Genomic DNA, 21,216 nt, shown 5'->3' with positions numbered 1-21,216 from the left:
GCCTCTGGGCGGGGCCTGGGGCTGGAACGGGCGGCGCGTGGCGCAGTTGCCGGAGCAACCGTGGACCGCGCTTGAGACCCTCGGGGCTGCCTGGTTGCCGAGGCGACCGTTGAGCCGCGGCCGCGGAGGCTGAAGCAATGGAGGGTCCTGGAGGCAGCTGAAACACCGCGTTGGAGCGACTGTCGCGACAATGTCCCACGAAGGCTCGGTGAGCTTCAGTTCGACTTGGGGGAGTGCACAAGAACTGGGCTTGGCGGGTGTATGGAGAGATGGTCTAGCTCTGGGTTCAAGAAGGGCATGAAGTACCACTGTTCCCGCGGTAAAAGAGTCAATGGCTGGACCAGGCAAAGAGCAAGTGAATTTGGAAACAGCTGACCTGCTAGTGCAAGAAGTAATTCATTTATGCCAAGGAACCTGTTTTGGTGGGTAAAACAGAATCAGGCACTTGAGAGGGCTTGATGGTTGAATCTCTATCTTGACACTTTCAGGACCATGAAATAGATTAAATAAATCAGAGGCTGACCTTAAAAGTTAATTTATTGTATTATCATTATTATTATTTTTTGAGACAGAATGTGATTATGTAGACTAGGCTGGCCTTCAACTCAGAGATCTGCCTGCTTCTGCCTCCAGAGTGCTGTGATTAAAAGCATGTGCTATTATAGCTGGCCTTTTATTTTGAGACAAGGTCTCACTGTGTAGCCCTGGATGGCCTAAACCTCACTATGTAGATCAAGTTACCCTTGAACTCATAGCCTCTTCCCATACCCACACCCTCCCATCCCACTGACAAAAGCCAAATTGTTGAAGTTAAGAAAAAATTATCTTATGTGTATGGGTGTTTGGTGTGTGTATGTAGTATGTTCGTGCCTGATGCCTGCAGAGACCAGGAAAGGGAACTGGGGCTACCGTTTTGAGCCGTCATATGGATGCTAGGAACTAAATCCAGGTTCTCTGGAAGAGCAGCCAGTTCTCTTAACTGCTGAACCATCTCTCCCATTCCCAAAGTCAAGGCATTTAAAAAATAAAACAGGAAGAACCTTGGGGAAATGAAAGAGTAAAAAAAAATCACTGTCCTCTTTTGTCAGGTGCACTTCCCATCTCTGTGAGATGCAAGGCTGGGAGGAGACACCTAAAGAATTGGTTCTTTGTTTGGACTTTAAAGATTTAGGCTGAACACAAGGAAGCCCGGCTTTAATCCCAGCACTAGGCAGATGGTCTCTGGGACTCTAAGGCTAGGGAGTTGGAGAGTAGGGAATAGGAGACTCCAGATTGCCTGGGAGGATGGATATTGGGAAATGGAAACCGTGACGCAGTAGGGTTGGAGGTAGGCAGATGTGGGTTTATATTTGGAGGTGAGTTTTGGAAGGAACCTTCTTCCTTCATTGTCTTCCTGTAGTCCAGCCCAGCCTTGAACACATGGCAGACTTCAGGCTCCAGAAGTCTAGGTTTACTGGTATAAGCCACCACAACTGGCTCTGGCCATTTTTACAAATTATTACTCATCTGCATCAAATATTATGTCCCTAGTTTACCTTTGGGCTTGCCTTAGTTACTTGCCTATTGCTGTCAAAAAAAAAAAAAGTGCCATGACCAAAGCTATGTATAAAAGAGCTTTATTTGGGACTTAGTTCCGGAGGGTCAGAATCCATAACCATCATAGTGGGGAACATGGTGGCAGGCAGACAGACATGGTTCTGGAGGAGCAGCGAGAGCTCACATCTTGAGACAACTACAAGGCAAATAGAGCTAACTGCAAATGAAGAGCTTTTGAAACCTCAAAACTGGCCCCTCCTTATTCACTTCCAACAAGGCCACACCTCCTAATCCTCCCCAAACAGTTGCATCAACCAGGGATCAAGCTTGTGGGGAATGTTCTTATGCAATCCATCACAGGGTTCTTTAATGAGTTTTTAAAATGTTTTTGTTACATTTATTTGTGTGTGAGAGAGAAGGATGTGTGCCGTGGCGCATGGATGGAGGCTGGAGGATGACCTGTGGAGTTGCTTCTCTGTTTGTGGTCCTGAGAACCAGAGTTTGCTCATTACATGTGGCAGCAAGCACCTTTACTTGAATGAGTCATCTCACCAAGCCTCATTTTCTTTATTTTTCTTTGTTTTCAAAAGTTTTAAAAATGTATCTGGGCATGTGTTTCTTTTCCATATTTTTGCAAATATCTTTATTTGGGAAGCAAGAGTCAGGTTTTGAAATTAGACAAATCTGTGTATGAATTCTAACTACACTATTTCCCAGATGTGATCTTAGGCAAAATACATAAGTGGGGATAAAAATAATGGTTAAAGATGGCCTTGTAGTGTACGCCTGTAATCCTAGCAACTCTATTTGGGAGGCAAAAGGACCATAAGTCAGAGGGGATGGAATAACTTTAAGGAAACAGTGTCTTCCAAGCTCAACAAAACTGATAAACATATAAACTCAAGAAGATTGTGGTAGCCTGAGCAGGGCCTGCACAAGTGTGAACCAGAGGGGCCCCAAGCGCTGGAAGGGGTAAGTGAGCACAGGCTCCCATCCCCATCCAAGCAGCTCTTTACAACCGGAAATCACTTACAAAGCAAAAATCAGTGTTACCCAATGGAGTCTCCCGTCCCGTGCCCCAGAAGTAGATATCCAACAGAAACGATCTCGGCGGTGCTTTTGTAGGTTGTTTCATTTGAACTTTTTTTAAAAAATCTTTCTGGTCTTTTGTTTGTATATTACGGGTTCTGATTTTGTGTTTCTATGGTTTTTGTTTTGGTGTGTTTGTGCTTTTTCACTGTTTTATATTAGATTTGTTTGCCTTTTTAATTTGCCTGTGTTCTAAAGAGAAAAAGAGGAAGAAGGCCTAGAGTTGGTGAGAGTGGCCGTGGGGAGGAAATGGAAGACGGGAGAAGGGAAACTGTGATCAGAATGTATTGTATCAATTTTCAATTACAAAGAAAAAGAGGACCACAAATTAATTTCAAGGCCTGCTTGTACTACAGAGTGAGTTCAAGACCTGCCTTGGCGTCTTAGTGAGATCTCAAAATAAAAAGTAAAAAGAGGGGGCGGGTAGCAGCACAGGTGTTTGATCCCAGCACTGGGAGGCAGAAGCAGGTGGATCTGAGTTTGAGGCCAGTCTTTCTCTACAAGGAGACTTCCAGGACTATTTAAAGAGACTGTTTCAAACCAGAGGCAGGAGCATTGCTGCAACTCTGAGGTGTGCCTAGCCTACAAAGCAAGTTCCAGGGCCAGCTAGGGCTACATAACAACACTTGTTGAAAGCAAAACAAAAGCAGAGGAGACTAGGTAATAGTGACCTCATTGACTCACAGATTCAAGTTCTTTGAACTCTCAAGAACGTGGATACTGTGGTAAAGCAAATAGCTAGAGCTATAAATTGAGCATGATTAGGTCTGGGGTTCAGTCTGCATCCCAAAAGGTGAGAGTTAACTCCTGTCAAGTGTCAGTTTCCTTGCTTCCTGGGCTGCTACGTTATTAAACCGAGTTGCATACCTTCAGTGTCCCTCCACAGCCTCGCAGACTCTCGGTGCCTTGTCCTAGTCCCTTTTCTTACTTAGTAAACATCTCAAGAAAGCGTCTTTCTAGCACTTAGTCCATCAGTTCCATCCCTTCGTTTTCCTGTTCCATTTCCCCACAGAGGCAGGCGCGAGACCGTGGGGCGACCCGATCCAAGGCTGAAAAAGCCCGGCCGCCCACCCAGCCGGTGCCGCAGGTGGACATCGTGCCTGGGCGGCTCAATGAGGCAGAATGGATTGCGTTTATGTCCCTGGAGGAGGGCGAGGAAGTAGTGGGTGACATCTTGGCCGACCTTCTGACTCGAGTTATGGAGTGTGCCTTCAAAGTCTACCTGACCCAGCAGGTGGGCCTAGATTTGGGTCTTCCAGACCCGGTTTGTTTTTGTTTTTTTTTAATCACTCCCGCCCCTCCTGAAGAAGCTGAGACACTCCCTCACTTCCACAGTGCGTCCCATTCACCATTAGTCAGGCCAGAGAAGCCATGCTGCAGATCACTGAGTGGCGCTTCCTGGCCCGGGATGAGGGAGAATCTGCAGTGGCCGAGGACCCCACGTGGGGTGAGGACGAGGAACCGCTGTCCTGCATCACGGATGCTTGGGCCCAGGGCTCCGTGCCTGTACTGCACGCACCGGCACCCGTTGGTGTAGAGGAGCACTTCCAAGGCGAAGTAAGCCCAAGCCCCGGCCTCCTTCCGACAGAAGCCTCCTCCGGAGCCACTCAGGACCATGAAGTGAGGTCCTTCCCCACTCTTCCTACATCTCATTACCCTTATGTGTTTCCCCAGGAACCTGGGAACCCGGACCAGTTCCTTTTAGGTTCACCGTGGTTGGACAGAGACTCCCGGGAGCCAACAGCATCTTCAGGGCCTTCTGCCGAGCCAAGACCCACGCCCACCTTGGAGGTGTTTCAGGAAATTGAGCCCGGGGATATCTTGGAAGACCCCAATGACCAGGAGCAGAGCCACATCCTAGCCACGTCTTCAAACGCGTCTTTACGGCCTAGCCACATCTTGGCCGTGCCTTCGAAGGAGTCCTTACGACCTTCGCTGGAGGAGGTGCGAGTCCAAAGTCCCCATCCTTCCCTGGATCTGCCCCAAGCAGTCAACCTCCAGGCCTCTGAGGAGAAGAATTCGTCCCTCAGCTCCCACCTGTCCCTCGAAGATTTTTACCGCTGCGTGTCTCAGCCAGACGCGGCTGGGGACCGGCTGAAACCCGAGAGCAAGGGCACGACACGCACCTCCTCGGAAGGGTCTATGCCTCTCCTCACCCTAGAAAAGCCCTCCGGGTCGCCACAGCCTGAAAGCTTGGATACGCGGCATAGCCGCAAGACGCCCATAGTGCGCCTGGATCCCGCACGGTTGCCCCGCCACTGGGTGCGCCCTGTGGCCGAGGTCCTAATCCCCGACACCGAAGCTCGCCCTTTGGAAATATATCGCGGGCGCCTGCGGGGTGAAAAGAGCCAAGCTGGGGTCCGAACCTCAGCAAGCGGGTCCCAAGCCCTCGCCTCGCGCGCGCACCCCAAACTCCCATTCTCTACCTCAAAGTTTCCTCTCCAGTATTCTGCTCCATTCCGTGCTTTGGGCCCGGATCTCACTTTAAACTTGGCCCAATCCTCACCATCCTTCGGGTCAAAATTGCCATTCCTCAGCCCCGGGTTCCGGTTCCTCGCTAGAAAGTCAAACCCTCCCGAAGTCTCCCGCAGTCCCAGTCCCAAACTATGGCCTCGAGCTAAGTGGCCGAGTGGCTGGGAGCTGGAGGCAGAGCAGTTGGGCGAGCTGTGGGCGGGTCGGACTCGCGTCCCTCCACAGGGCCAGGAACCTGTTGAAGAGGACACCGCGGAGGACTCCGGATGGCCCCTAGCGGCGCCCCAGGTCCTCGAGGCCACGTCCCAGGTTCTGTGGAAGCCCATGGTTCTTTCAGAAAACATGAAGCTGGTCCCTGGTGTGAGTATGTGGAACCGGGGCACCCAGGAGCTGCTCAGCCCTGCTGCCATCCAGGAGGAGGCTGAAGGAGGCACCTCCCATGCGACTGAGCAGCAACCCATCCAGACAGGTGTGTCCAAGCCGCAGGTGATTATGACACAGCTAGTAAAGAAGGAAACCCCCAAAGCCTGGCAGCTCCCAACCAAACCTGTACCCCACTCTGGGTCCTGAGCCTCCACATTGGGAATTGAACCTTGCCCAAAATAAAAATGCGTTGGCCGCAGGAACTGACCGGCGAGATGGTGCCATTTCTTCCAAGGCTGTGTAGTCTCTTACTGGACTCTGGGGGGGAGGGGGCACAGTTGTCATTATTAGCCGGCAGAGGCACGCCTTAAGGATCAGGGCTGTTCCCTAGCGGAATCATTCTAGACACATCCCTGTCTCCTCAAACACACCTTAAAGGAGAAGATTTGAGGACTGTAAGGGTGGGGGTGGGAGTGGGGGTGGGGTGGGGTGAATCTGGCTCCTAGGGAGAACTTTGCCTTTTCAGTAGGGGAAGACGGACATAACTGATTATAAACCTAGAGTGATTCTGTACATGAGTGAATTCATTCTGCTTTTCTGACTCCTGGAGCTTAGTCAGTTCATCCTGGATTGAAAAATCCATTCTTTTCTATTTGTTTTTGTTCCTGTGCTCTGGGAATTGAACCTAGAACTTTGCATATGCCAGGAAAACATTGTATCATATAGATTTACAGGTAAAGCACTCATACATATCCAATAAATCTTTTTTTAAAAAATATTTTATTTATTTATTATGTAGACAATATTCTGTGTGTTTGCCTGCAGGCCAGAAGAGGGCATCAGATCTCATTTCAGATAGTTGTGAGCCATCATGTGGTTGCTAGGAATTGAACTCAGGACCTTTGGAAGAGCAGGCGATGCTTTTAACCACTGAGCCATCTCTCCAGCCCCTCCAATAAATCTTAAACAATTACAACATACACATAAATCTGCTCATGTGAAATGTCCTAGTACCCTATGGTGGCACAACATGCAACAGCAGAAGACTAGAAACAGGGCCTGGAAGATGGCTCAGTCAGTAAAACACCTGCTGTGCACAGCAAAGCCACACACTGAGGCCCTCAGTACTGGTCCCAGCCTATAGTCCCTGCACTGGGGGAGTAGATGGGAGGATCCCTAAGGCTTGCTGGTCAGCCAGTCCAGCCAGAATTGATGAGCTCCAGTTCAGTAAGAGATCTTGTCTCCAAAAAAAAAAAAAAAAAAAAGGTAGAGAGTGATTGAGGGTGACACCTAGGTGATCTCTGACCTCCAGATGCACCTACACACATGCACACACACAAACATACACACAGCTAGACACAAAGTAATTAGAGGAATCCAGTTAGTAACTTATGTATAGGCACAAATGAGGACCTCTCTCTGTTTTTCAGGACAGGGTCTCTTGTAGCCTCGTCCCTCAACCTCTCAAGTGCTGGGATTACAGACGTGGGCTTGTATAACTAGGAAATAAGGATTAAAGGGAGGATTCTTGGTGCATACTTTTTGAGAGTTGGTGGGACACGGTCTCTTTTTTTTGTTTTTTCAAGACAGGGTCTCTCTGTGTATCCCTGGCTGTCCTGAAACTCACTCTATAGATCAGGCTGCCCCAAATTCAGAGATTCTGTCTCCTGAGGTTTTTGTTGTTGTTGTTTTATTTTTGATTGAGACAGGGCCTTACTGTGTAATCCTGGCTGGCCTGAAACTTGCTAAAACAACATACTGGCCTTGAACTCATAATCACCTGCCCTTGCCTTCAGAGTGCAGGGATTAAAGGTATGTGCCACTGTGCCTGACTCAGTGAATACTTCAAAGTATTAGTTTGATTATTGTATTTTATTTAGCAGTGTGTGTATGGTATGTGTATAATTGTGTGTGTGCGTGCATGCGTGTGTGTGTTTGTGGTGTGTGTGTGTGTATGTGTATGTGTGCTCAATTCCCTCCGTCTACTTTCCTGAGGGTTCCAGGAATCAAACTCACCTTGTCAGATGCCTGTGGCAAGTTCCTTTATCTGCTGAGCCATTTCACTGGCTCTAGGTTGGGTTTTTTTTTGTTTTTGTTTTTGTTTTTTTTTTTTTTGGTTTTTCAAGACAGGGTTTCTCTGTAGCTTTGGTGCCTGTCCCAGAACTAGCTCCTGTAGACCGGGCTGGCCTCAAACTCCCAGAGATCCGCCTGCCTCTGCCTCCTGAGTGCTGGGATTAAAGGTGTGCGCCACCACCGCCTGGCTTTAGGTTGGGTTTTTGAATGGTAGGAATGCATTGATGTTCAGAATAATTGGAAACATTGAGAGGATGAAGTGGGAGTGGAAAGGAACACTTTCTAGATCCTGCCACTGAGACTTTCCAAGTAAGGAAATGTCAATGAGAGGGTGAGTAACCAGCCCAGGATTTCAAGCAACTAGTGAAAGTAGAATTGGAACCCATCTGTGAAATCCTAGCTCCATCCCCTTTCTAGTACTGGGTTATGGTTAGTTTTAACAAGCCAACTAATACTCAGAAGCTAGCAAAGAGATACTGAGGGAAAAAGAGTCTGAGATTTTGAGACTTCCTACAACACTTTCCTGCTGACCTCTTGGCCCTAGCCAGTTCAGCTCTGGGGGGCTGAAGAACAGCTGAAGAGGGACTAGAAAAGGCGTGGACATTTTAGCTTATCTCTCCCTTCCTCAAGTCCATATACTGGCACTTTAAAGAGGCCAAACAAAAAACTCCTAATGCGTCCCCAGGGTCCTCCGCCAGCAGAGGGCGCTCACCTCGCTCCTCTCCACCGTGGTCCTAATTGACTTCCCAGGCGCAGTGCGCGTGCGCCTGTATGCACCCTGCCGCAGGTGTCCAGCTCAGTGCCTTACCGACGTCTTCTCTGCCGCGCTCGGCGTGACCGTGTCAGCCAGGGCGGGACTGCAGGGATGAGGAGACTGTACCCAGAACTCTAGAATTTCCTGGGACGAGGGCTTCGGGGATCTCTGCGGGGTCGGGCTGCGCGCGGGGCAGCCCGTGGGGCGGGGCGGGGCGGGGCAGCAAGTCCCGGGCGGCGGGCGGCGGCGGGGCCGAGTCGGGCGCGGAGCCCTGACAGCAGGTACGCGGGTGGCGACCCCACCAACTGTCTGCTGAGCTGCCCCTGAACTCGCGCGGAGCTGCCAGGGGCCCAGGGCTCGGGCCAGGTGGGATCTGAGGGTGGGTGGCATCTTGAAGGCCGGCCGCGGGCCTGGGGCCCCGGTGAGCGCTTCTCCCAGACTTGCCCACTAGCCTCCAGCTCTGCAAGGGGCCCTTCCTTGCCCTGACCGGTACCGAGCCCAGGTGTCCTGTGGACACGTGGTTGGGAATTTGTGTTAAACAAAGACAAAAAGTAATCCCTAGAGGGTGTAAACGTGTAGAGGTCTGGAAATGCGTTTGGTGTGTGACTACTCCCTGTCCTGGGGTCCCGACTAGGATGGCAAGATGATCCTTGCGAAGTCGTCTTGTTCTTACATCCCTTTTCACCGTGGGCTGGACAACGACTGGCGAAGCTGCTGTTTTGAAGGAGGCACATCTTTAGAACGAACCCTTATTTGTAGTAGTGTGGAGAGCCCTAAGCGCCTCTTGGCCGCTTAGTACCTTAGTATACTTAAGGTCCCGAGAGTCTGGAGGTGGCATTCTTAGCCTGCTGTAGTGCCAACGTCTGAATCGCACTGCATTTAAAGAGATAAGGATAACTTAAAGAAAAAAAAGAAAAGTATATGGGTGTGGGTCCCCACAGAGGCCAGAGATGTCAGACCCCTGCTGCTGGACTTAGGGCTGGTTGTAGATCCTGGTAATTGAACTCAGGTCCTCTGTAAGAGCAGTAGGTGCTCTTAAGTGCTGAGCCACCTCTTCAACCGCCATAATTTTTATTTTGTGAAGGTGTTTGCAGTCATATATGTTTGAGAGTTTATGGTTCAAGTTTTCTGAACTACAGACTCAGAACTTTTTTTTATGCTCGTGGTATTTATCAAGGGTCTCCAGCTAGGGGATATGTGGAGAATTTCCCCAAATAGACTGGTAGATACTGGTTTGCTTGCTTGCTTGCGTGTTTGTTTTGTTTTGGTTGTGCCTCTGCTTGACATCTGGTGCAGTTTGGGAAATGAAGTTCCAGAAATAGAGCCCATCGTTGTAGAGGGGCAGTGGTGCCAGGGGGTTTTCTTTAATGGGAGTATGTGTTTAGTTTAGGGTCTGGTGAGAACACAAATCTAATCCAGTCTGCGGCTGTAATAGGTTCCCAGGTGATGGTCTGGGACCAGATTCTTAGTAGCAGATCACTGAATTGACCAACACATTTTTGCTGACTGCTATGTAGAACAGTCTGCTGCCAGGGGTCAGTCACTTTGTCCAAAGCTTGAATCAGGAGTCAGGACTAGGAGAACTCTCAGCCTCCTCTCGTCTCAATACTGGGGTCCTAACCCAGTTACTTTTGTTGCCGTTGACTTTCATATATGACACCCTTGTCAGTTTGGCAGATTTTGCAATTTGGTCAGAACATTTCTAACAGCTGAGAAATAACTAGATATAAAGTCTACCTCTCCCTTTCATCCCCCCCCCCTTTTGAATATGGTCCTGTGGTAGAGGCTGGCCTCAAACTCCCTGTGTAGCCAAGGCTGACCTTGAGCAACTGCTTCAACCTGCTCTTCCCAGTTGCTAGGATTCCAGACATAAAACGTCTCATCGTATTCATGGGATAACACACTAAAGATGTTGTTGAGGTTGATGAAGTGAACCCCTCCCACATCCGTCCTTCTTGTCCAAGCTCTTAGAATGAAAGCAAAGAAAAGCAACTTATTTTTAGAAAGTTGACTCTTACCAGGAGTGGTAGTACTCAACTTTTTTGTTGTTGTTTTTGTTTTTCGGGACAGGGTTTATCTGTGTAGTTCTGGCTGTCCTGGTGCTCTCTTTGTAAAACTCTGCCTCCCAGATCCTGGGATTAAAGGTGTGTGCCGCCATGTTTGTTATGTTCAACTTTGATCCAACACTTGGAAGGCAGAAGTAAAAGGATTTTTGTGAGTTGGAGGCCAGCCTGGCCTATGTATTGAGTCCAGGACATCTGGGGCTACATAGAGAGACCCTGTGTCAAAAAAAAAAAAAGTTAACTTTTGCCAAATGTGGTGGCATATACCTCGAATCCTACACTGGGGCAGCAGAAGAGGCAGATTTCTGGGAGTTTGAGGCCAGCTTATTCTACATATTGAGCTCCAGGGTAGCCCCAGGTACTTAAAAATAAAATAGAAAGTTAGCTCTTAAGTCATGCATATGATACATGTTTGTAATTCCAGACCCCTGGAGAACAATACAGGAAGATTGCTTTGAGTCTGGACAGTATGGGCTATATAGTGAGTTCCAAGCCAGCCTCAGCTACAGAGGTGAGGCCCTGCCTAAATCCTAGTGGAAAGGGAATCTATTCTTACAGCATCTGATGACAGATATTCCAGCTTTTTTCTTCAAACTGAATTGAATCTTTCACCACATTTAAGAAAACTCGTTCTTAAGTTTGTCTTTGCTGTGTACATAATGGTCTTTAGCTGACTTTGAAGGATGGGTGTGGTGTGCAAGACTGCAGAAAGTCCTGGAAGCAGCTATAGTGGTACAGAGACGAGACTGTACACACCAGAGCCAGGATTGTTAGATGACAGCTGGAAGGAGACGGCATGGAAGGAAGGCAGATGAGTGTAAGCAAAGCAGTGTTTGAAAATGTATTTATCTCTCTGTGGGGCAAAGAGTGGTGGGAAGTGGGGGAGGAGAGAGGCAGAGGTTTTGCATAGTAATTAGTGATGCCTTGCTTTTATGTTAACTGTAGATTACAAAACTTGATGGGCATGATCTCATTTGATGTAATTTGATGGCAGAGCAGCAGATGAAACACCAAAAAGGAGAAATGGTTTGCTTTAATCTTCAAAGCTATCAAGCGGCAGAGCAGAGTGCAGACAGTGGTAATGGAGGAGAAAGGGAGGGTGCAGGCACTCAGTTAAGCCTGGCTGGATATGAGGGCACAGAGACGACACAGAAATGAAAGAGTCACCGAGGCTGGGAGAATCCCATCAACTGCTGTCCCTTTGAGGCAGCTCCGCTGGCGGTAGTGGCTACTAGGAGGTGGAGGCTAGGACTGTAGTTGATGTGACCTGCTTTGGAAGTTAGCTAGTTATGGAGGGGACTTCAGACATCTGTTGCATATCAAGGGAGATGGAAACTGGGATCTCAGTGTCCCCTGTCACCCATGGCTACAGTTTGTTCTGGAAGCTGGTGGTCTGACTGTCAGTCCTATGATGTTTGCTACCCAGAGTGTATGTCCATGGACCAGGACAAGGTAAGAGCCTGATGCAAATCTGTCTTAGGGTCCTTCCCATTTTGGAGATTCTGGCTTTGGCTTATTGATGTTTTCTTTCTAACGTTTGGGGGTACTAGTTGAGGTTGGCTGACAGGTCAAGTTCATGTGCTTCCTGATCTTTCCCTGCCCCTTCTTATTTCAGGGGCCTCATGGCAGCAGAGAGTGGGGCTTTGGTGCCCTCGGAGCCTTTCGAACATGCCTTCTCAGGAGGTCTGCATTTTACATACAGCCTGTCTATAGTCTAGTTCCTTTAATTTAAGATTGTGTGCTAGTACCAACTTCCATAGGACCCAGGCTTAGGCTCCTATCAGAAAGAGCTTCATGTATTGCTGTGTGTGTATGTATGTATGAACATGTGTACTTCCGCACTGTGGTGGTCTGTGTGTGTGGTGTGATATATGGGTAGGGTGTACGCCCCTGTGGCATCCTCTAACTCTCTGACCTGCTCTTTTGTCTTGTGTACTTCCGCACTGTGGTGGTCTGTGTGTGGTGTGATATATGGGTAGGGTGTATGCCCCTGTGGCATCCTCTTAACCCTCTGACCTGCTCTCTGTCTTGCTTGTTTGAAATGGAGTCTCGCTGTGAGGCCTTGGCTAGCCTGAATCTCAATATATAGGCCAGGCTGGCCTCAAACTCATAGAGATATGCTTTTCTCAGCCTCCAAGTGCTGTGATGACATATTCCTTTAGAAGCAGCCAGCAAACCCCAGCAATATCCCTTCTCCTCTCACAGTGCTGGAGCTTGTTGGTGGGTGCTAGCGTCTGAACTTGGGCTTTGTGGTTGCACCGAAAGCCCCTTTAACCACTGAGGTAACTCCAGGCCTACTCGTGTGGACTGTAAGGATGGGGATTCTTCTCTGAAATCTGGCCATGCTCGTATGCCTAGAGCCTGGCTAGGACAGTAATTTTTGAATATTGTGTTTCTTGGGCAAAGCAGTGTGCGCAGAGATAATAGGCAATATTTTCAGTAAAGGATAGCACTGTAACAACACTTTGTCCAAGTGTCTGTCTCTATAAGGGCAGAGAGGAAACAGCAGACTACACAGGGAGAAGTGGAGAATTTCAGAAAAGAGGTGACTGCAGAGTGCAGACCTGGGGATGCAGATGTGTAGGGCATAGGAGAAAGTAGATCCAAGTGGCCAGAATGTGAGAACTTTGGATCAAAGGGGAGGTTATTGCTGTTCACAGCAAAGTTAATAAAAAACATGTGTGTGTGTGTGTGTGTGTGTGTGTGTGTGTGTGTGTCCCTGCACGCATATCCACTTGTAGGCATTGGTTCGTTCTATTGTGGGTCCTGGGAATCACACTTGGGTCATCAGATTTGGTAGCAGGTTTGCCTGCTGAGCCATCTCACTGGCCCTGTTGGGAGGTTTTAGACAGGGGTGGCATGGGTCGATTTGGGGAGGCTGACGATGGAGAGACTGAAGGAGGAGAATATGGGTTTAGGCTGTTGGGAAACTCATAAGATGGACGTAAAGGGGAAACCCTTGTGATAACAAACGTTTTATGGCTGAGCTGAAATTAGGCCAAGGAGGATGGAAAGGAGTGGTTGAATTTGAGAAGCTACAGTAGCAGCAGAATTAACCCGACTGACTAATTGCTTCTGAGAAGAGGGGGCTGTTGAAGGTGACTCACCTGTCTCACTTGGGTATACTGTGGTGCCAGTATCAAAGAGGAAAGATGGAAGAGGAGTCTCTGGGGGAAGATGCAGATTTGTTTGGGGCATACTGAACTTGAGTGGTCTGTGCTGCCTGGCCATCAGGTCCAGGTGTGGGTTCTGCGTTTCAGAAGAGTGTGGTTGATGAAGTGGGGTGGGGATGAGCTCTTCCAGCCATACTTAGAGAATGGGGGGCATTAACAAAGGAGACAGGGATTGGTGTGTCTGTGAGGAAGGAGAACATTTCTAGGGAGGGGGTCCCCATGTTCAGTTGCTTCAGCATAGACACCCAGCGTGAGTTTGACTGGGTAGTGCGCCTGGAGGTTGGGGAGTCAAGAAGCTCTGGACACCAGGGCTCTTTCATTTGTGACTATGAACAGCTTCCATGGAGCAGAATGGGGGTGCAGGCCGTGATGGAACTGAGGGATGCAAACAGAAGAAAGAAGAGATGCGGTGGCAGCCAGCAGAGGACACAGCGAGGTCTAGAAATAGTTTTTCCTAGTATTGGAGAGGCCAGGGCAAGTTTGTGTGATGATGTCTAAGAAGCAGTAGAGGGTGCATCTGAAATGGAAGTCCTCAGGAGAGGAGGTGAAAGGGCGGAGAGCAATGGGAGGAGGAATGAATCTGGGGAGAAAGAGGCAGTGATGGATGCAAAGGAACGCTTACTTAATAGGCTGTTTGCTTCTCAGCAAGGCTGTTTGCTGAGGGCTAGGGTGCTCAGGGTGAGCTCCATCAGGAATAGCTGCTTGGATAGGGTAAAAGAAGCCCAAAGCAGCTGATCAGAGTGGAGAGCAAGCACCTTGAGATAAGCCCAGGAGTGTGGCCGAGCCACTCAGAGCTGGAGTCCTTTGCTTACAGACCTACCCATCTTCATCGTAGTGATAGTGACTGACACTGTTGAGTGCTTTACCCCACACTCAGTTTTAAGTGCTCTTCAGCATGGGAGTATGCAGTCCATGCAAAGTTGGATTGCCCAAGCCCTCCTGTGGTTTTCACAACAGCCCTATCAGTATATTACTGGTTTACAGAGAGGGGACTTGAGCATGCAGGGCTTTATTAGGCTTAGTGTTCATGTTTCGGGAGGATCTCTGCAGAAATGGGAGTCCTCCCGAGGCAATAGAGAAGGGAGCGATTTAGTGGGCAGGGAGGTGGGGTCTGCTGCTGCCATAGGGGAATTCTCAAATTGTAGAGTAATTGCCCAGCATCTTGACTAGAAAGACAAGAACCTGATGGCTGCTTGTCCTTGTGAGATCCCAAAGGGTGAGACTATCACCTGAAGCAGCGAATAAGAAGAGAGACCTTGTTCGCATTCTCCAGAAAACGAGAATGCATTCTGTCAGCCAGTGTTGGATGTTGCAGACCTATATCTTTATGTTACAGTCTGATTCTTAGCTCACCTTTGAGTTTCTGGTCAGTGAGATGGGTAGAATCTGCAGGCAGGACTGACCCCTGGTGAGTGGAGGAGAATGGTCCATGGGATAGAGGAGAAACAAACTCACCTTTTTTTTTCTGCAGCCACTGGAGCATCTCTGTGTCCTTCCTTTTGGGGTTGCTATGGATACGCCTTTGCTTGGTGGTTTAAGGAGATTGATCTCCATTGTGATCAGGTGCTGGCGTGGGTTTTGAAAAAGAAAGGATGGTACGGTCTGCTTCTGAGGAGTGGCTGGCGAGCTGCCCGAGCGAGCCAGCGGTAGAGGCACAGCCACCTCGGCTGTGCCTTTGTTGGCTGCCTTGGCTTTTGCTGAAGTTGTGGAATGGTGCATCTACCTCAGTAGAGCGCAGTCTCGGTGCTCCCTGCCTGCTGGGTCCTAATGCCTGGATCCCGCTGGTTGATTCAGGGGAAAGAACTAACTGAGACTTGGAAACTAGACAGGTAGGACTCTTACTGTCAGTGTGAGATTTGCTACTGTTGAGCATGGGGCCCGAGTGCCTCCGGCACTCCTGCAGAAGTTCCTCTCTCAGGATAAGTAAGGGGTTCTTGGAGGTGGACCTGGAAATTCCTGGGTAGTTGCTGGAGTGAAGGAAGCTTTGAGGGTGGGGTAAGCTCCATTCACATCGGGAGTAGGATGCAGACATTTCTGGGGATAATTAGCTGGAGCGCTGAAGAAAGTCCATTCAGGATCCACTCCCATCTCTGTAAGATTGGCAAGGCAGATCTTGGATTCTGTTTTGCGGGATTGGGTTCGGCCTCCAGCATCTTCTCTAGGCAAGCAGACCTTTCCCCTGTTAGACTCTGGGAGATGTGTGTGCACAGTCACCTCTTCTTCACTGGTGCTGGGAGAATTTGACTCTGTTGTCAGACCGCCCACATAGTCAGCCCAGGATCAAAGTTTGGCAGCATGAGACTGAAAGAGAACTAGAATATTAAGGGATCCTGAGGTATTGGTGTTAAAAAAAAATGGTAGAAAAAGAAGGATAAAAAAAAAAGGATGAAGAGACTTTCCTTCCTGCTGCTCCATTCCACACCCCACACACAGGTCTGCTTGTTTCCTGCTGTTTTCTAAAATTCTCCAGGACTTAATTTCCATAGGGTGAGGACTCCTCCCACTTTCCTAAATATTGTTGAGGAGGAAAATGGATTAGAAATCTGAACACTGTTGCTCTCTACTGAAGGAATGTGAAGACTCCTATGGGGCAGTGTCAGGGACCTAGTGATGCTGTGGAAAGCACGGGTCTGTGTCACTCAGGGACGGAGGAAACACAGTCTTGTGTGTGTGTAAACCAGAGGCTGACATCAGAATGTATCCCTGATCAGAATGTCCTCCATCTTCAGCGAGGCTGGAGCCCAGCATCTCCAGATCTGCCTGTCTCTACCCCAACACTGCGCTGTAGATGCGCATGGCCATGCCCAGCTTTTAGCAGGTCCCGGGGATCTGAGCTCAGCTTCTCATACTTCATACCAAGCACTTTAACTGCTGAGCCATCTCCCTAGCCCCTCTTTGTTTCTGTTGGCAACATCAGAAGCTTTGCTTCACAGTATTGGGCATGGACCTGCCGTCACAGGCCAGGCAAGTAAACCTGCATCTCAGCTATGTTTGAAATATTTTATTTTGGAATAACTAGTACTTTTACATAAAGTATAAGGAATAACAGTGAAAAACTGGCCTGCTGGCTCTGGTTTGTAATCCTGAGAGATTGAGGCAGGAAGATTATGAATCTGCCTGGGCAATTTTTTGAGATTCTGTCTCAAAATGAAAAGTATGCAGCCTAGGAGATGGTTCTGTTGGTAAAATGCTGTCATGCATGAATGGCAGCCTGTTTGACCTCCAGTACCCATGTAAAAAAGCCAGACTCATGAGTGTGCACCCAGCATTGTAGTAGTGGAACAGGAGAGACAGGAGGATTCCTAGGGCTTGCTCCCTAGTCAGTCTAGCTAGAATCAGCAACCTCCAGTTCAGTGAGAGACCCCGTATCAAAATTAAGGTTGAAAGTAACTGAGAAAGGAACCTAATACTGACCTCTAGCCTCTGCACTCCTGCAAACATGCAGACAAGTAAAGAAGTAAAAAGAAAAAGGGCTGTGTATGTACAGTGCTTGCCTGACACGTGAGAGTGGCGGTTAAGTTTGCAGCAAAACACATACACACAGACTCACGCAAAAATGATAGAGATCACACGTATTCTTCCTTAGTTCATTCCCCAGCCCTGTGTTTAAGGACTGTAAGGCTGTGCATGATGTCCCAGGTTGGACACAGGCATTGTCCCTGTGACAACTGAATGGTTCCATCGCAGATCCCTCATGCTGTCTTTTAAGGATTCCTGTCTCTTTCTCGTTCCATTCCCTTTAGTCCTTGACTACCGGCAAGCACCTATCTCACAGGTTCACGTTGGAAGCAGGTGAAGAAACACATTTTAGTGTGCACAGTTGAATTGGCCCCAGAAAAGGCCCTGAGAACTGCCCAGTTTCCCTTTCCCAATTCTGCTTTGATCCCCCTCTTTTTTCTGCTTTTTAAAAAATGCTTTTGTGACTGGATGGTGGTGCACACCTTTAATCCCAGCACTCAGGAAGCAGAGGCAGGCATATCTCTGTGAGTTCGAGGCCAGCCTGTACTACAAAGCAAGTTACAGGACAGCCAGGACTATTACACAAAGAGTGTCTGCATTTGTATGTTCCAGTGTAGGCGTACCCCACAGTGTGCTTGTGCAGGTTGGAGGACAACCTCTGTCGCTGGTGCTGGCCTTATACCTTGTTCGAGACAGAGTCTCTTGAGGATTCCTACCTCCCCAGTCTCCATGGGGTGGGACTATGGACGCATGCTCATGAACCATCTCACTAGCTTCAACCCTCATTTTTATTATTCACACCTCAAGGCTTCTCAGTTGATTTATTCATTTGCTAATTTTAATTTTTGTGTGTTATTTTATAAATATTTACCGTGTGTGTGTGTGTGTGTGTGTGTGTGTGTGTGTGTGTGTGTGTGTAAGTACATGTGGGGTGACCTGTGGAGGCCAGACGAGAGAGTCAGATCTGGAACTGGAGTTACAGGTGGTTGTGAGCCTTACGGGGTGGGTGCTGGGAACCAGCCCAGGTCCTCTGTAGTAGCATCAGGCACTCTTAGCCACTGAGCCACCTCTCTAGCCCCTCACTTGCCGATTCTTACATTCATTCATGTCTTCATTTATTTCAGCTTTAGAGTCTCAGTTGTGAGCAGGTTGTGTTGATGAGTGGATGCAGTAACCACAAAGGCACCTGCATCTGAGCACAGTTTGTGTCAGGCATGATAACAGATCCTTTGCTTAAATCGCAACACCTTCAGGGGTCGGCTTTCCTCTGTGTGCTCCAAGTGCTAGTATGTCTTGCTCCCCACACCTGCCTTGTTTTCCTTATTCTTTGTAACACCCATAAGGTAAAGAATGCCTTTTTGCTATGGATTGGGTTACTGTGGCTCAGTCAGTTAACCACCTTGCCCAGAGGTAACGTAGAACAGAGCTGTGTCCTGGGCTGTGTGTGGGGCTCATGTCAGTCTGCTGTCTTCCCTGTTCCATCTGTCTGTCTGCCTGTCTCTCCCCAGGCTCAGCACTGCGGCGTGCTCCCTGCTGTAACCCTGCCTTTGTAGCTTGCTCATGTGTCCACTCTGACCTGCATGTTCCATCTTCCTAAAGCAGTTTCACTCTGCCACTCCACAGCTCAGGAAGGAGACCGGCTTCCCGTTGTCCCTGCCTACCTAGTGCGTCTCAGTGTGTTTATTTACTCAATTAAGTACTTGACTTTCTGCACGGAAGGCAGTTGCATCATAAAGAGACTTGGGCTACCCCGTGGAACTCTTTATAGTTTGACAGAAGAACCCAAGAAGATAATTTTCTTGCTGTCCATTCTGTGTTCATAACTTACAGGGCTTCTGTATAGCCTTAAGCCAAACAAAAAAGCCGCACAATTCAAGACACAGTCATAATTTTTTCCCAGTCCACCTTTCTCCTGTCTAATTTTGTGTATTTATTGTCTATGCATTCGAAGGCTTATATATATCTAGTTCCTGCCAGGCTGTACTTGTTTGGAACACTATAGTTTGAATGCTCCTCACCTGCTTTCTCTTATCTGAGTCTTGCAGTACTGATGTCGATGTGTCAGGCACTCCCACTTGTTAGAATAAACAGCTCTCGAGAAGTGGTGTGTCCATGTGTTGCCCAAGCACAGCGAGGCTGCTCTAGACCTGCGTTCTCACTGTGTTGCTCTTACTAGCCGAGAAATCACCATTCTGCTCTGCCTTCCTAGTGCTGGGATTGCAGGTTTATGTTTGTGTGCGTGAATTTTGAAAGCAGTATGGTTTAGAGCTTGCTATTGGAAGCCCAGAGGTAAGGGTAGTAGGAAGTACCGAGTGTCCTAGAGCAGGTTGGGGCTCTCCTGTGTAAGTTGAGTAGGAGTGGATCTCAGCCTCAGTGTCCTTGTCTGTCATCCCTGACCTGCCCCCAGATTACTGTGATATCCATGGGTGGTGATGATGGCCTTCTTAGGTAGTTTTTATTGAGCACGTAGATTTACAAGACAGTTATTGTCTTACATGTTCTTATTTTATTTATTTAAAAAGATTTATTATCCACCAGGTGGTGGCTGCACACGCCTATAATCCCAGCACTTGGGAGGCAGAGTCCAAGTGCTGGGATTAAAGGTGTTTGCCGCCACCACCCGGCGGTTTATTCTTCATTATGTGTATGGTGTGTGCCTGTGTGTGGGCATGTGCACATGTGTGCATGGGGAGGTCAAAGGAGTCAGAGTCCCCAGAGCTACCTGATGTGGGTGCTGGGAACCAAACCCAGGTCCTTTGCAAGAGCTGGACAGGCTCTTAACAACTGAGCCACCTCTAATGCTTTTTATCTTTAAAAAGGATTTATTTTATTTAAAAAAGTGTGTGTGTGTGCGCGCGCACATACATGCATGCATAAGTGTCGGTTCCTGCAGAGGCCAGAGGCATCTCATCTTGAGCTGGAGTTAGAGGTGGTTGGGAGTAGCACAGTGTGGGTGCTGGGAACCAAACTCAGGTCCTCATCAAGAAGAGCAAATGCCATTAACCCCTATCCTAAAGAATTTATTATTTTTTTGAAGTTTTGTTTTATGTGTATGAGTGCTTTTTCTGCATATATGTCTGCACCGTGTGCCATGCCCTTGGAGGTTAGAAAAGGGCATTAGATCCTCTAGGAATGGAACTGAAGACACCTGTGGGTGCTAGGATGAACGTAGGTTCTCGGAAAGAGCAGCCAGTGGTCCTTATTTCTGAGACATCTCTCCAGCCCCAATTTCTGTCCTATCCACTGAGCCATCTGCTGAGCCCTCAAGTGTGTTCTGTGGACTGCAAGTACTCTGGATGGGTTAGTGTGCTTGCCTGGGCCAGAATGGCCCTGCGCACCTGTGCGGTGGGGAGCGAGGGAAGGAAAGCTACCTGGGACTGCAGGGAAGCAGGGAAGTGAGTTCTAAAGGTTCTGGGAGAAGTGAAGAGACAGAATTTGTTTTGTTTTTGTTTTTTGTTTTTGTTTTTTTTCTCCCCTTGCCCCCACCCCCACCCCATCATTGGGACCTGTCCTGGAACTAGCACTTGTAAAACAGGCTGGCCTCGAACTCACAGAGATCCGCCTGTCTCTGCCTCCCGAGTGCTGGGATTAAAGGCCTGAGCCACCACCGCCCAGCTGAGAATATTTTAATTTAACTTGAAGTTAGCATCTAAAGCGATGGGTTTCGTTGTGGCATTTCACACTTACTCATCACCTTAGAAGACTGTTGTGTGGCTCATTCTGCTGCTGGGCTAGTGGGCAGAATGACAGAAACTGCAGTTTTGTTGTTGAAGGAAGACACGTATGTCTGGGGATCCAGACCCACGATACAGCCAGGGACCCAGTGGTCAGACCCCAATCATACTTTGCTTGAGGGTAAGGACCCAGGTCTGTTGATTCCTAGTCATTGACAGATACGTAAATAAATGGGGTCGTATGTGGAGATCTCACTGGAATGAGTATTTCGTTAAATTAACAGCATTTTTTTCTTTAATTATTAAGGTGATATAACATTGTTAAGAAATTTTGTGAAATACACAACTATAAAAAATAGATTCGCTTAGCTTCTCAGTGGTGACGCATACATTTAATCCCAGCACTCAAGAGATGGAGGCAGGCAGAGCTCTGTGAGTTTGAGGCCAGCCTGGTCTACAGAGCGAGTTCCAGGGAGGCTCCAAAGCTACAGAGAAACCCTGTCTAAAAAAAAAAAATAGCTTGTTGGGCCTGATGTTAGGAGACAAAGCCAAGGATATAA

The 21,216-nt window shown here is 48.4% G+C and overlaps 2 protein-coding genes across 8 annotated transcripts in view; both read left to right on the top strand.

Annotated features, from left to right (window-relative positions):
• C8H2orf81 (chromosome 8 C2orf81 homolog) lies at nucleotides 1-5,773 on the top strand. The gene is made up of 4 exons (XM_075983751.1): nucleotides 1-208; nucleotides 3,638-3,859; nucleotides 3,961-4,182; nucleotides 4,300-5,773. Exons 1-4 carry the CDS (start codon nucleotides 191-193, stop codon nucleotides 5,665-5,667), a joined length of 1,830 nt encoding a protein of 609 aa, XP_075839866.1. The 5' UTR covers nucleotides 1-190; the 3' UTR covers nucleotides 5,668-5,773.
• A 2,706-nt stretch (nucleotides 5,774-8,479) lies between these two features.
• Nucleotides 8,480-21,216, top strand: part of Dctn1 (dynactin subunit 1) — a 33,648-nt gene continuing 20,911 nt past the window's right edge. For all 7 annotated transcript variants that reach the window (XM_075983750.1, XM_075983749.1, XM_075983747.1 and 4 more), the window contains exon 1: nucleotides 8,480-8,568. The gene's annotated coding sequence lies outside the window, so the exon portion shown is untranslated. The remainder of the gene's footprint in view (nucleotides 8,569-21,216) is intronic.

This window comes from Microtus pennsylvanicus, chromosome 8 (assembly GCF_037038515.1).
Source record: "Microtus pennsylvanicus isolate mMicPen1 chromosome 8, mMicPen1.hap1, whole genome shotgun sequence".
NCBI lineage: Eukaryota > Metazoa > Chordata > Mammalia > Rodentia > Cricetidae > Microtus > Microtus pennsylvanicus.
Note: the sequence above shows the minus strand (reverse complement) of the source record. Positions and strands in the feature narration are given on the sequence as shown.